We start from the raw sequence: 14,161 nt of genomic DNA on the forward strand, positions 1-14,161 counted from the left end.
TGAGGGATTTTGCGTGCATCCTGGGCCACGAGGATTTCAAAGCAAGCAACAGCTGGTTGCAAGGATTTAAGAGCCGAAACGGAGTTGTCGGGAAAATCATTAGCGGCGAGTCTGCTTCTGCCGACAGTGATGCTTGTGTATCGTGGGTGGCTGAGAAGCTGCCTGGTGTTTTGAGCCGCTACGAGGCGGCTGACGTCTACAGCACTGATGAGACGGCGCTGTTTTATCAGATGCTGCCAAATCGCACGCTGGCACTTGAAGCAGACTGCCGCGGGGGCAAGCAAAGCGAAACTTCGTGTGACGTTTTTGCTTTGTACCAACAGCGATGGCAGTGACAAGCGAATCCCGTTAGTTATTGGGAAAAGTTCCCAGCCCAGATGCTTCATGGGAATAAAGCGAATGCGAGTTAAATATGTGGCCAATTCAAAAGCGTGGATGTCGCAGGTGATCTTTTCCAACTGGTTGAAAGAGTTTAACGAAGACGTCAAGCATCGAGGCCACCAAGTCTGCTTGCTGCTAGACAACTGCTCTGCGCACCACGTCGACGGCCTTTAGCTGTCAAACATCAAGTTGGTATATTTTCCTCCCAATTGCACATCCCTAATACGGCCATTGGACAAAGGAATTATCAACAGCTTCAAATCATGCTACTGCCGTCGGATGATAGATAAGATCCTTCTGGACATCCGTTTTGAATGGCAAACGAAGATAAACATATATCAAGCGATCGAGATGCTTGCTGCGCGGGAAGACGGTGTCAAATTGCTTCGCCAAGGCCGAAATAAAGGTCGGTCAAGCTGGATTCTGCGAAGACAGAGGAGCCTGAAAACCCATCTGATGTCACCGAAGTGTCGGTTGTGCTACGTGCGAATGGTGGTGTGCTCAACGACATTGAACTTAACATATTTTTGTGTGCTGACAATGGCACCGTATGTAATGAAGAAATGTCAGATGCGGCGCTTGTTGAAACCTTGTAAGATCACGGTGACAAGGGAGGTGCATCAGAGGCAGATCCGCTGTTTGACGTACCTGCTGTGAGAGGTGATGGATGCGTTCGACGTCTTGTGTCCCGTTGGCGCGCAGGATGATGAAGCTGCATTGCATGATTTAGCTTCTTTGGAGTGCTGCTTGATGTCATCAATCATGCAGAAGAAACAAGCCAAGATCACGCAGTTTTTCCTTCTTACTATCATAATGTAGATTACCTTTGTCAGTGAAGTAGCAATAATGCACTAATGCAAATCTATTTGAAAAGAGCAATGACAAATTTTCCCCGCACGAAGGCACGAAAAATGGTGTTTAGGGAATAAAGTAATGCCGTTGCCTTTTACAATGGCAGAAGCTCAAAAAGATCGTAAAGATGGTCTTTCAATGCTATGCTTTAGTGAATTCAGTAGAACCTCATTCATGCATTTTAGAAAAAAATTCAAGAAAACACATTCTAATCGGGAAAACTTGCAACTCTAAGTAACTAAAAAATTTGACACTCAACTGTAGTTGACATCTACAGAATTTGCAGCGTTGCGCGAATCGTTGCTGCATGAGACGCCGACTCGCGTCGAGCTGGCAGGGCTTCGACTGCCCGAGATGCGTTTTGTTGGTTTCCTATTGCATAGCGTTCTCACGCGGGATGTGGAAACCAACGAAATCACACTGTTTGGCAATGCCGGATGCCGCAGGAGCGAAACGTGATGCGCACATCACGCCGCCTGCTACAGGGAACGGCGGTGTGGTTGGGTTATTGCCTACTAAAAGCATGCAGTACGCTTCCAATGGCACCACGCCCTACGCGCTGCGAAACAGATAAGTGAAGATGCTTATCGCGATAGGGTTGGCAGCAATAGCTGTGAATGCAGCATGCCATGACCCAGGAGGAGATTTGCTGGTACCAGAATAAGAAACAGAATGCACAATGGCGTTTTCAGATGATACGGGCAGGCGAGTACCGTGGGGAAGCTGCCACAGCAGGCGGCTACTGTTGTCGATGGCAGTGCGCCTTGCACCTTTTCTTGTTTACATGGGATCTAGCGGCCAGAAAATGTATGATACGATTGGAATTATGGCAATGTGCTGAATGTTGGTGGCGTAAGATTATGTTTTCCGGGAACACATGAACCGGTAAAAAATGTGTACCTTTATTTGGCCATTTTTACAGGGCAGCTCTTAACTGCCCGTTCGTCCGTTGAGCGGTGTCGCTGTCAGCGTAACCGAGCGAACAATCTATTGTCACGGAGGAGGATGAAAGAGAGCGTATGCGGAGAATGAATGACAGTGATAGCGAAGAGTGAGAGGAGCAAAGCGGAAGGTACAGCGGAAGTATGAGGAGGAGGAGAGTAGCTACTGAGGAAACAGTGCAGGTCTGTCTGTGTCAACTAAGAGGTGGCACCACAGTAGCGCACTGCCGTTTGTTCGCCGATGACCTCATCGGTAAAGTGTGCAGTGAACGCCTCTCTCGATACCGTAATCGGAAACAAAGCAGTGCATGACCGGAGGTTGGTCTGTGGCGACTGCTGTGAAACGCACCCACGCCGCAAAATCAAAACATCTAAAGAGCTGCGCATAGATTTCACATTACTGAGTAATTGTTCGTGAACTTTTTTTTTTTTTTTTGTTCTTGATTGCAAACGTTGGCTTCAGGAAATTGTACGTAACGGGATCGTATCAACAAGGTTCTACTGTATCTATATACCTAACATTTGATGCACGTGTTTTACACTGGCCCCGATGTTACATGCCACATTGACTGAAACATTGGCAGTTTAGCTCATTCTGTAGCACATATGTTTAAAGCTTTCTGCCTGCTGGCAAGCTATAGCGAGGATAGGATGTCTGCACTTAGCTGTCGTGCTGCAGCTGTCTGCCACACATGTGATGAATTGTTGACCATACGCCTTAGGACACTTATGAGTCTCTGCGGTGATCTTTCTTTGCAAACATTCTGATGTGTGTACAGATGGCAGTAGAAATTGTGCAGCCCCGTAATTTGCAATGCCAAATATACCGGATAATTTGGACTGCCCACGCGCATCTATCCAGATAATTCGTAAATTCCAGTTGTGGCCTCGGAGATTGGCATGCTGCGAAGTGCTTCTGCCTTTGCATGGCTGCTGTGGCAGGACGTGACACAGCAGCCATGACTAGTTTTTGGCTCTTTCAGTTGCTTCTATCTCGCCTTAATTGCTTCTGGCACTTGCAGTACATAAATACGCGACTTTTGAGATGGGATCCAAGGGAGGCATCACTGGCACTGCTATTCGGACACCACCAATCAAGTGAGCGCCAGATTCTGTGATGTGGGTGCTGATAAACCGTACAGCTGCGCAAAGTTATGTTGTGTGGCGGCACATGCCAATTTTTGGGAAGCCCGCTACAAAGAAGGAAGTGATCATCATAATAAATGTGCCACCTTTGCTTTTTTATTTATCGTTCTTCCTGTGCGAGTATCAGCTGCGTCACGTGCTGTCATGTTTTCTACCGCATAAAAAATCTGGGCCACATGCTTTCTGATAGTGTGCAAAGATGGCGACGGGAGTGACAAACTAGGCTGACTAGGGCTTTGCCGACTATTTGAACATAGAGGCAGACTTGCAGATGTCATACATGAATGTGGAAGACAAAGTCCTTGGCAGTGTGCTTGTAGGTGATGGCAGGGACGATTATCAGCCCACTTGTGGGCTTGCTTTAGTGACGGTTATCGAGTCTGAACGTCGTCCGCAGCTTAGTGGTTTGTGGCGGTGGTGACTGAGAGGCTGTGCATGATTAGTGGGCTAGAGATCATGACCCTTGGTGCAATGAAATACTGTAGCAAACAATCCAGGATCAATGATTACTTCGAGTAGTCATGTTATGCGTGAAGTACTAAACGTGACATGCATGTGTCGGTCGCGCAGGTCAGCTTTATACTTCTTTTTTTCCTTTCTGATGGATAATTTTAAAATCCACCTGATTTGAAGATTTTTCACCATCTGGCGAACTTCAAATTAACAAGGTTTTACTCTATCATAGCTCGAAAAAGCAGTTCTCAAAAAAAAAATTTTGCTCTCGGACGAAACTTCTCTTAACACATTCCTGTCCGCACTTATTCCCATGGATAGCCCGCTATCGACCATTGCAAATTAGTATTTTTCAGCTTTCCAAGCGCTCTCTGCAGCTAGCACCATTTATTGGGTTATTTAGGAACTATTTAGTCAGATTTAATTTTTGGTTTTCTTTTTCTATTACATGCGGATTTCAAAAGTGCCTCCGGAGAAGGGCTGTGGTCGGCACATTGAGCGCTCATACTTTCCGAGATGGTGTCGGCGTCGCGCACCGCTCATGCACAGAAACGTCGCATTTCTGCCGGTTCTAATGCTTCTGCGTGCGACTTTTTGGAAGCAGCAGTGGCCCGAAAGACAACTTTGGTTTGTCAAATTTCCGAACGGAGTCTTGCTTTCTTGCCGAACCGCTTCAATGTTGCTGTGTGCCGATATTAAGATATCCTGCATGTTCTAAAGGTCACAGTTCTTATCTACAGGGTGTTAACATGTTTCTTGCAAAAAGATGGCAGGGGTCAGCCTTGGCATCACACTAGTGTTAACATTCTTTATATCTAAAAAAAAAATTTACATAGAAATATGATATTTGGTGGAATATCGCGCAGGTCCATTGCATTGAATGTGTAATTCTGAAATTTAAAAGAAAGGTTTCTGTGCGAAGCAACAATAGAGTTTTTATAAAACCTTGTTTTCTACAAAATTTTTGTTGATTTTTTTCCATATGCTTTTTAATAATCATGTTTTTGGGGAGTAATACTGTTAGAAAGAAAACTTCTTCCTCTTCAATTTGATACTATAAACTTTAGTATCAAGCGTGCTCTCTGATAGGAAAGAAAGTCACCAGACTACTCAAATAGGGCTGTTTTTCCCTGCGGACAGGAAATTGTTAAGCTTTATATTTAACACTAGCTGTCATAGCGGTCAGCCATTCTGGCAGAATGTCTAAAAGCATTTTATTTGGTTACTGTCCAGTTGCGGTTGTCTTGCCACGCACGTGATGAATATTTGCCCACACGCCTTAGGACACTTCTGAGTCTCCACGGTGACCTTTCTTTGCAAACATTCTGATGTGTGGACATACATACAGCCGTGGGACAGCTAGTCTGAGCCAGTTTCTGGTAGAAAAAAGGAAGAGGTGGTTACCACCCGGTGAAACCCCCTCAGTGCAGCACACTGCGCTCCATTTGCGACATGTTAGGCGGTGGGTGAATTGTCGCCGTGCTTGAGCATGACCCAGGACTTGTACTATATTCACTGAAGGAAACATTACTGGGAAATTTTAAAGCAGAATACCCCAATATGCGCAATTACTTGAGGGTGTTGTTGCACCGCTGCGCAACTGGTCGCCAACGGCAGTATGAAGTCTGGTCTAAACATTAGAGTCGAAACTACATCGATGTAACACGAACTGGAGACGCTACGAACAAAACCGATTGTATCAGGCCTAAATTGATGTCTCATTCCGCGACACCGATGTAACACGAACTGGAGACGGTACGAACAAAACCGATTGTATTAGGCTTAAATTAATGTCTCATTCTGTGAGGCTAGTACAGATTCCGCAGGTGACAGGCAATCTGCGGTGGCTGCTACCACAATGCTTCCACACATTTCACTATGCTAAACATACAAGCATGTGTTCATTGCGCACCCGTAGTCACGGTACAATAGATAATAATCAAATGTGCCCTCCCTCACCTTCATATCGTGAATTATATTCATGGTTGCGTTAATTCACCGACAGTGAGTGGTTCAAATGTCTCGTATGAGAGAGAGAAAAACGTTTATTCGTGAAACTGTCCCGAGCAAGGCCCGGTATCACCCTGAGGTGGGAAGGTTCCTTAATCCAGGAACCCTCTGGCTTCGGCTGCCCTCTTGGCCCTGGTATGAAAAAGAGAAAAAACATAGAAAGGGCTTGCTGTATGTGCTGGGCTGCAGGAGTCCTGCATGCATGAGCCGCTTAACACAGAGCAAGAAAATAGGCTGTGTTTGTGCACCTCTTTTACCTAACAGTGATTGTATGAAGAGTACAGCAGCAATTCCTGTTAGTTAAGTACTAGCGCAGCTTTTGCCCAGCTACATTATCATTGGCTCTGCGGTGCTACCTGTGCTCGTCAGCTCATTGCTTGATGACAAATGGCACGGACAGTTCATGCTGTAAATAAACGTGCAAGTTGGGAGAGACCAGACGCTGTGAATCGCTTAATTCTCCAAATTAACAAGGGTCAACTAAACAAGCTTGTGCTGTAAAGGCTTCCCTAATTCTTATGTTACAACATATAAAAGTGAAGAAACTTGCTGACAAATGCGTCTACATGTCCTTATTCTGTATTCATGTTCAATGTGAGTAAAAAAAGCCTTTGTTTTGCTGTCCTGTTGCGGCTTGTCGGCCACGCACGTGATGAATATTTGCCCACACGCCTTAGGACACTTCTGAGTCTCCACGGTGATCTTTCTTTACAAACATTCTGATGTGTGGACTGATGGCTTTTGGCAGCTAGCTTGTGCTGTAAAGGCTTCCATAATTCTAATGTTACAACATATTAAAATTGAAGAAACTTTCTGACAAATGCGACATGTCCTTATTCTGTATTCATGTTCAATGTGAGTAAAAAAAGCCTTTGTTTTGCTGTCCTGTTGCGGCTTGTCGGCCACGCACGTGATGAATATTTGCCCACACGCCTTAGGACACTTCTGAGTCTCCACGGTGATCTTTCTTTACAAACATTCTGATGTGTGGACTGATGGCTTTGGGCAGCTAGTTTTAGCCTGTCTTATAATGGAAGGATCTCTATGAAAAAAAATTATGGGTGCAAGAGTATTCGGTTTGAGAAGCATACAAAGTTGCTCTAATATTCAAAATAAATTGAATATATATTGCTTGCCTTGCAAGAGCAGATGCATTTCATTGCATTTGTTTCTGTCTCAGCTGTGCTCTCTTTTGTGTTGCTTAGCATGCATGTGTCATGGTGAAAATTAGCGCATAAGGTAGGCTCTGACTACTAAGCGTTACAGAAAAGCTAACCTCTCGCTGGTAATGCACATGGGTTTGCAAATAGTGTGGGCGAATGCACAAGGAGTCCATCCCCAATAAGCATGCTCCCATAGGAAGTCTAGAGTCTAGGTCCAATTAGCCGATCCACTACAGCAGTGTCCATCCCCTTGGCCTTGCTATGCAACGCCCGCCATGTGCCCGCCCGTCTGGCCTCATAACAAACTAACAAATGAGCTTATGGTACATGCTTTGCAGTCTTAACGGCAGCCGCCATAACCTGCTGCATATGCACAGTCAAGTTAGGGCGTCGCTTTCAGTACTTGCATTCTTCGTGGTCTCTCAGCTTGTAGGCATTTCTTGAGCATGCCAACAGAGTGCTACAAGCCTTTCATATTCTGCAGCACTCATTACGATATGCCATAATAAAGAGATTGATTTTGTTTTTGTCTGAAGGCATCTGCTTGTGTCTAGCTACAGACACGCCAATCGTCCAAGCCATTGATTTGTGCCATAGTACAATGATGTCAATGCGAAAAGCTCAACACATTATAATAGATATTCTTTCAATCCCGTGCTTCAGTGTTCTAGTATCTACTTGACATGCAGACATGCATATGACACTTGTTCAGATGTTGCATGCGACATTAACTTTGCAACTCAGGTCAAGTGGCTGCCGTAAGCTTTTAAAGGGGCACTAAAGAACACACACTATATCAGTTTATATTGATCAATTCTTCTAGAACTTTGTTCTTCTTTATTTTGTGCTGATGGTTTGGTTACTAGAATAGAAAATGAAGTTATAAGTTCCAATTTTACAATTTTGCGGCGTAACGTCTGGCAATTTGACAGAGTTTCTGACAATTCTTAACTTCAGTCATTGCCTCTTGCTGAAAGCAATGAAGTCTATCCGTGCTGTTAAGGAATTAGCTATGCTTGGGCAGACGCCGGCGAAGTCCAAGACATCACAACGTGTTTTGTGGGAACTTGAAGGCCATTGAAATTCACGCCGTCCTTTTTTTTTTTTTGCATCGTCTTTTTTGCTTACCGAGCTTGTCTTGTGGTAAGACGGGCTAGCCCGTTTTGGTATTCATCATCATCAGCCTATTTATGTCAACTGCAGAACGAAGGCCTCTCCCTGTGATCTCCAATTACCCCTTGTGCTAGCCGATTCCAGCTTATGCCTGCAAATTTCCCAACTTCATCACCCCACCTAGTTTTCTGCCGTCCTCGACTGCACTTCCCTTCTCTTAATATCCATTCTGTAACTCTAATGGTCTTTGTGGAAGGCTAACTTATGAACCCACCTCAAATATTTTTTCTCTTTATTGTCCTGTTAAACTGAGGCGTCCTGGCAGTCATGCAGGATAAGATGTTTGACTGTTTTGCTGTCCTGTTTCTGTCTGCCACACACGTGATGAATATTTGCCCACACGCCTTAGGACACTTATGAGTCTACACGGTGATCTTTCTTTGCAAACATTCTGATGTGTGGACAGATGGGTGTGGGACAGCTATTCTTAGCCAGTGGTTTACGGAAGGGTCGGTTCATGGAAAAAATTTCGTTCTCGTGACACCTGGCAGGGCACCAACTGATAGTAAGTGTTCTGACATTGCGTGTGCCTGAAAAAGGCATTGGCCAATAAGAAAAATCATTTTAGCACTGCAATTTTTTAGTCTTGGGCCTGCCTTCGGGGAGAGAGAGAACTTTTTATTTTTGTAGGCCCCCTTGAGGCAATGGGGCTGCCTCCTTGTGCCTGCTGCGTCAACTATTCAAACTGTGCACCCTGCCATGGAATGCAGACTTCGTGTCATGTGACTTTCTGCCTACGAAAGCATTTGTCACGGTAAATTTGCCTGCGGAGAGCTTTCCTCATGTTCATCTGCCATGACAGGATTGTACCAAGCAGGGCTAAATTGGGCATACATTCACAAGCTAGATGCAAGAAAAATTAAATAATCTTGTTTTAATGCCAGCAGTGAGCAATGTCTGAAAGTGCTATGTCTGATGTCAGTGAGCCTTGCTGATGTGCCCCAGGAGTGGAAGATGCACAAGTCAGCATTTAAATGGAAGTTTCGCCATTGTCGTGCTGCAACTGCTGCCCCCCCCCCCCCCATTTTTTTTTTTTTTTTGCAAGCCTTATCTCATTTGCCAAATAAATAAGTAAAGCTCGGACTAAGTGAGCAGGCGATGGTAGTTTTTTCGTTGTATAATAGCTCGTGCAACTTTTCCCACCGAAGCATTGACAACAAGCAAAAAGTGCGTGCTGTCAGCTGCAGGCTATTCAAGCACATTACTTTATTCAGTACTTGCCTTGGCTAGAATTAGTTATTTGGCGTTTTCAAAGGTTTCCAGTACAAACTGACGTCAAAGTTAGGAGCACGCACAGCTGGTGGTTGCAGTATGGCGAGCAAGTGGTGCTGCCCGTGACATGGTGCATAACGGTGAAATGAAGCAAGCCAAGGACAGCTTGCATGCCCATTTGCTTTTTTTGCGCACTGTGGTTTGCACGTAAATGTGGTTATTATACCATGGCCTATTTTCCTGAAACCCTGAAAATGTCACGAAGCTACAAGGGTTTGGCATGCTCACAGCCTGCAGTCCATTTTGCAGCTACGATGAAAAAAGGCTTCCAGAGCCAGCAAATGTGGGCATTAAACATTGCATCAATACGTGTGGTGAAACTTGCTTGACCTTGTGTTGCTGTTTTTCAGTGGCACGGTGGAGGACATGGAGCTGGTTGATGGTCTGGTGTTCACTCAGAAGGTGGCTGGCAGCGGGGGCCCTCACCGTGTGGAGAAGGCCAAGATTGGCCTCATCCAGTTCTGCATCTCTCCCCCGAAAACTGATGTGAGTTCACCGTGTGGCATTAGCAATGCCATAACACCCCTCCACATAAAGGAAAAATGAGAACTTGCTCCCCTTTATTTCTGGCCACGGAGAGTACATTCGTACAGAAGAAAGGCTGGAATGTCATTGTGTAAAAAATGTATTGGTACGGTCATTAATTATTAATTGGTTTTCTAGACTAGCCGCACCTGGAAACTTGCTCCAGGATTATCAAAACGTTATTATGGGCTCTGCGTTACTGTTCCGGCAACTAAATCGGAGTCAAAGCTTGGGTCCTTTTTAGACTGCATATAAAGGAGTCAATTCTAAAGCCTTTGAAAAACACTCGTCGGGGCTGTCGTAGCAAGAGCCATTATCAGCACTCGCTTGCATATCGTGAGCTGAAGGTATTGCTCCTGCGCAGTGACGGTCATTACGAAACTGATTTTGCTACGTGATTGAGTGCAGGAAAAATTTGCAGGTGTAGTCTGGCCTTGTTTACCTGGACCTCCAACATTAAAAAATAATCACGTATAGTCCACACTTATACATAGTTCACCCCCTGCGAAACTTTCAGCATTTAAACTGGTGTATAGACTGCGTACTCTATATAGTCAAGTCGGCAAAGTATGGTATTGCCAGAGTGAACCTCAGTTTCGAGTTGGTGTCTTGTTTTGTTGTCCCAGCTTCCAAACTGGACAGCACTTCATGCCCTCTGGTGCTGCTTGTGACCTTGCCTTGCAGATGGACCACCAGGTGATCGTGAGTGACTACACGGCCATGGACCGGGTGCTGCGGGAGGAGCGCACCTACATCCTCAACATCATCAAGCAGATCAAGAAGGCCGGCTGCAATGTCCTCCTGGTGCAGAAGTCCATCCTGCGCGACGCCCTGAGCGACCTGGCGCTGCACTTCCTCGCCAAGACCAAGATCCTCGTTGTCAAGGACATTGAGCGGGAGGACATCGAGTTTGTGTGCCGCAGCCTGGGCTGCCGCCCCATCGCCTCGCTCGACCACTTCACCGCAGACGCGCTGGGCTCGGCCGAGCTCGTCGAGGAGGTGACCACGGGCAGCTCCAAGTATGTGCGCGTGACGGGCGTGGCCAACCCGGGTCGCACCGTCAGCATCCTGGTCCGTGGCTCCAACAAGCTGGTGCTCGAGGAGGCAGAGCGGTCACTACACGACGCCCTCTGCGTGGTGCGCTGCCTCGTCAAGCGCAGGTGAGTTGTCCGGTGCTGTCCTGACCTACAGGCAGGATTTTGTGCTAATGCAGGGGAGGCCTGCTGTATAGAGTGGATCACCTAATTCGTACTTAGACAGATAGCCAAGTATGAAGGAGCACAGAATACACAACTCTGTGTACACGCAGCTGTAGTCAGTATAGTCTGTCGTGCCAGAACTAAGACTCATTTTTGTCACTCACTGGTGGTGCAGTAATCAACGGACACCCACAGTTCAGCCTTCAGATATGCCCAAAGATCGAAGCAGTTTCAGAACGTGAGTTGGTGGCAGAACTGTGTGTTATCCGCTGTACACAGGGGGAACTAGTTCATGTTAACCTGAGCTTTGCTTTTACTGTGTCTGTGGGAAACAATGCAAAGGTGCCTGAAAAGAGCTTAGCATGTTGTAAGGATATGGTTTAATAGAAGTTGCGTGCAGCATAGTGTGCTGTAATTTTGGTCTCACCGGTACATGTCGCCACCATTTTGCCACGCACGTGATGAAACCATTCCACTAATGCCTTAGGACACCTCTGAGGGCATCGATGAATTGTATTGTGAAGGTTCTGATGTGTGGCAAGGGCGAGGAAGCACTTTTGAGCAGAGGGCTCTTTGCAGACATATTATAAGTAGGCTAATTGGGTGTTGGACTAAGGGAAGCGTGAAAAGCAAGATAAGTACTAAGAGCCCCGCGTAAATTGTGCCATCATGCTTGGCTTACCACTCTTCTCTCTCTGCCTCCTTTGACGCCACAATGCTGCTTAGGATATGTTGAGTAAGCTCACTTTGGAGCCTTATTCCAAGGCACAAGCTTACGCCGTTCTTATCTGCTGCCGCAGCTCAGTGGCTGTGACGTTGCACTGTGGAGCTGGAGGTCAAGGCTTTAACCTCGGTCGCGGCGGCCGTAATGGAATGGGAGTGAGATGCAAAAGCGTTTGTGTGCCATGCATTGTGTGCACATTAATGAAATCCAGGTGGTCAAAATTAATCTGGAGTCCCCCACTACAGCGTGCTTTAATCAAATCGTTGTTTTGGCACGTGAAATCCCATAGTTCGTTTTTCCATCCAGTAAGCGCACATACGGTCTCGAACCCCACTTCATGTGTGCAGCTGTCATTCCTGCCCGTGTTCAGGATCTCGCACCAAATCTCCACGCCTGTTGGCAAAAGAACATATTGAGGACGTTCTTCCCACAACGGCTTACCACCAACCATGTTCTGCCACCCCTGCAGGCTATTATTTAGAGACGTAGGGTGCTTCAATGTGCGCACCATTGTGTGTGCATTGAGGACTTCATTATGAAACGTAGAACTTGTTTGCCATAGATGTTTTTGATTCTCAAACTAAAAAAAACTCCCGTGATTACTGCTAACTGGAAATAATGCCGAACATAGAGAACCAGTGGCTGTGCCTGGGCGTGACCTCCGAGATTGGGTAGTGCCCGCAGCCATAGAGTTTGCCACTATATTACCCAGAGGGAAATCTGGCACCACCGTCTATGGGAGTTTTCTAATGAGCGCTGTGCCGTCATGGGAATGACCGTGATGGTTGCGGGAGGCTTGTGTTGGCTGGTTTTGTACGAGGCTTCATCTAAAACGTGGATATGGCTACACAGGTAATGCGTTATAATAAAATCTTCATAAAAGATTTTCATTCACATATAGTACATATTTCAATAAAGTTTACTGACCTGTAATGCATAATCAAGCAAACAAAAGCAAAAACAGACGACAAACTGTTCAAAAGCGAGCGGGAATCATGTCGTCTGTCCTCCAACTTTAACAGCCCGCTGATAACTTTTTACGTTTATATAATTGTACATCCAATCACAAGTCTTCATAATTAAACAAAACGCGTCTTTTTGTAATAATAAAGGTAAAACAGCACTCAGCGTGCTGTTATAGTAGAAAATGAATCATTGTGACAGTCGGAACGGTGCTAGCTAGGCGCGTCTTTAAGGTGTCTGGCTCTTCGAGAATGATGCAAATCCGAAGTCGCCATGTACTGGCATTCCTGTGCATACAACGGCGCAGCAGCGCCAGGTTACCCTCTAGGTCATGGGTTCTCAAAGTGGGTTCCGTGGAACCTACCGGTTCCGCAGGCCCCTGCTCGGGGTTCCGCGAGCCACTGATAAATTTTCCCTGGTCCCGCTCTCGACAAGTGTCTAAAACGGCGAACACGAGGTGCGCTTGATCCAAAGAACCTCCATTACCCATGCCCGAGTGTCAAAAAGCACATCACAGTGCGTAACAGCAACGCGCAAACTGCGCAATAAATACGCAAGCAGCTTGTAGCCACCCAACCTCTGAGAACGGGCAGCGCGCCTAAGCTTTCGCACTTGAATCTCGGAGGCCGTAACTTACCCCCATGTGCCTTTCTCCTATTTGTAGATAGGGTAGGTGCCGATAGCGTGCGCACTGACCTATACGTTGGAGGAAAATTTAAAAAAAAAAAAAACGCGGAGAACCGCAAATGCGCGCCGCAGAAGAGCAAGAACGGCAGTAGCAGTCCAACCGAAACGAAGCGGCGCAGTCCGCATCGCCGTGGTCCTCAGCTTGCACCGTGGTCCTCAGCGGCAATCGTACGCGGCACGTGACTGACAGCAACGCCGAAGCGCTTCCTGCCTAATTGTGCCTTTAAAGCCTTTATTCTTGCGTTTATCGCCGCGCGTAACACTGCGTTGGCGGCCAGCCGCGTGCCTCCGTAAGTGCGTAGTCGCTATCTCTGATCGCGTCGATAACCACCGCAGTTTCGTCCTCAGCGGTTGGGGCAAATAGTAGTTGCGTTTTCACTCGATGCGCGCGTCGGCTGCGTGCCTTCACAACTGCGTAGTCGCCTCCCATGGCAGCGTCAATAGCGACCCCAGTTTCGTCCGCACTTCTTGTAGCGAAAGGTAGTTTCATTTTGACTTGGTGCGTCTGTCAGCCGCCTGCCTTCTGAACCGCAAGGTCGCCGTCCATGATTACGTCGATAGCGGCCGCGGTTTCGTCGACAGCGGTTGCGGCAAGCAGTAGTTTCGCTTTTACTCAGTGCAAAGCTGTCGAAGATAAAAAGCACCGGCTACTTCGCGATGGACGGACAATTT

The 14,161-nt window shown here is 46.6% G+C and overlaps 1 protein-coding gene across 2 annotated transcripts in view; it reads left to right on the forward strand.

Annotated features, from left to right (window-relative positions):
• LOC119458053 (T-complex protein 1 subunit delta) overlaps window positions 1-14,161 on the forward strand; it is a 79,811-nt gene that overhangs the window by 17,264 nt on the left and 48,386 nt on the right. For both annotated transcript variants that reach the window (XM_037719850.2, XM_037719849.2), the window contains exons 6-7: window positions 9,742-9,877; window positions 10,601-11,076. In XM_037719850.2, coding sequence (XP_037575778.1) covers window positions 9,742-9,877; window positions 10,601-11,076 — 612 coding nt within the window. The remainder of the gene's footprint in view (window positions 1-9,741; window positions 9,878-10,600; window positions 11,077-14,161) is intronic.

Source organism: Dermacentor silvarum, chromosome 7 (assembly GCF_013339745.2).
Source record: "Dermacentor silvarum isolate Dsil-2018 chromosome 7, BIME_Dsil_1.4, whole genome shotgun sequence".
NCBI classification, from domain to species: Eukaryota; Metazoa; Arthropoda; class Arachnida; order Ixodida; family Ixodidae; genus Dermacentor; species Dermacentor silvarum.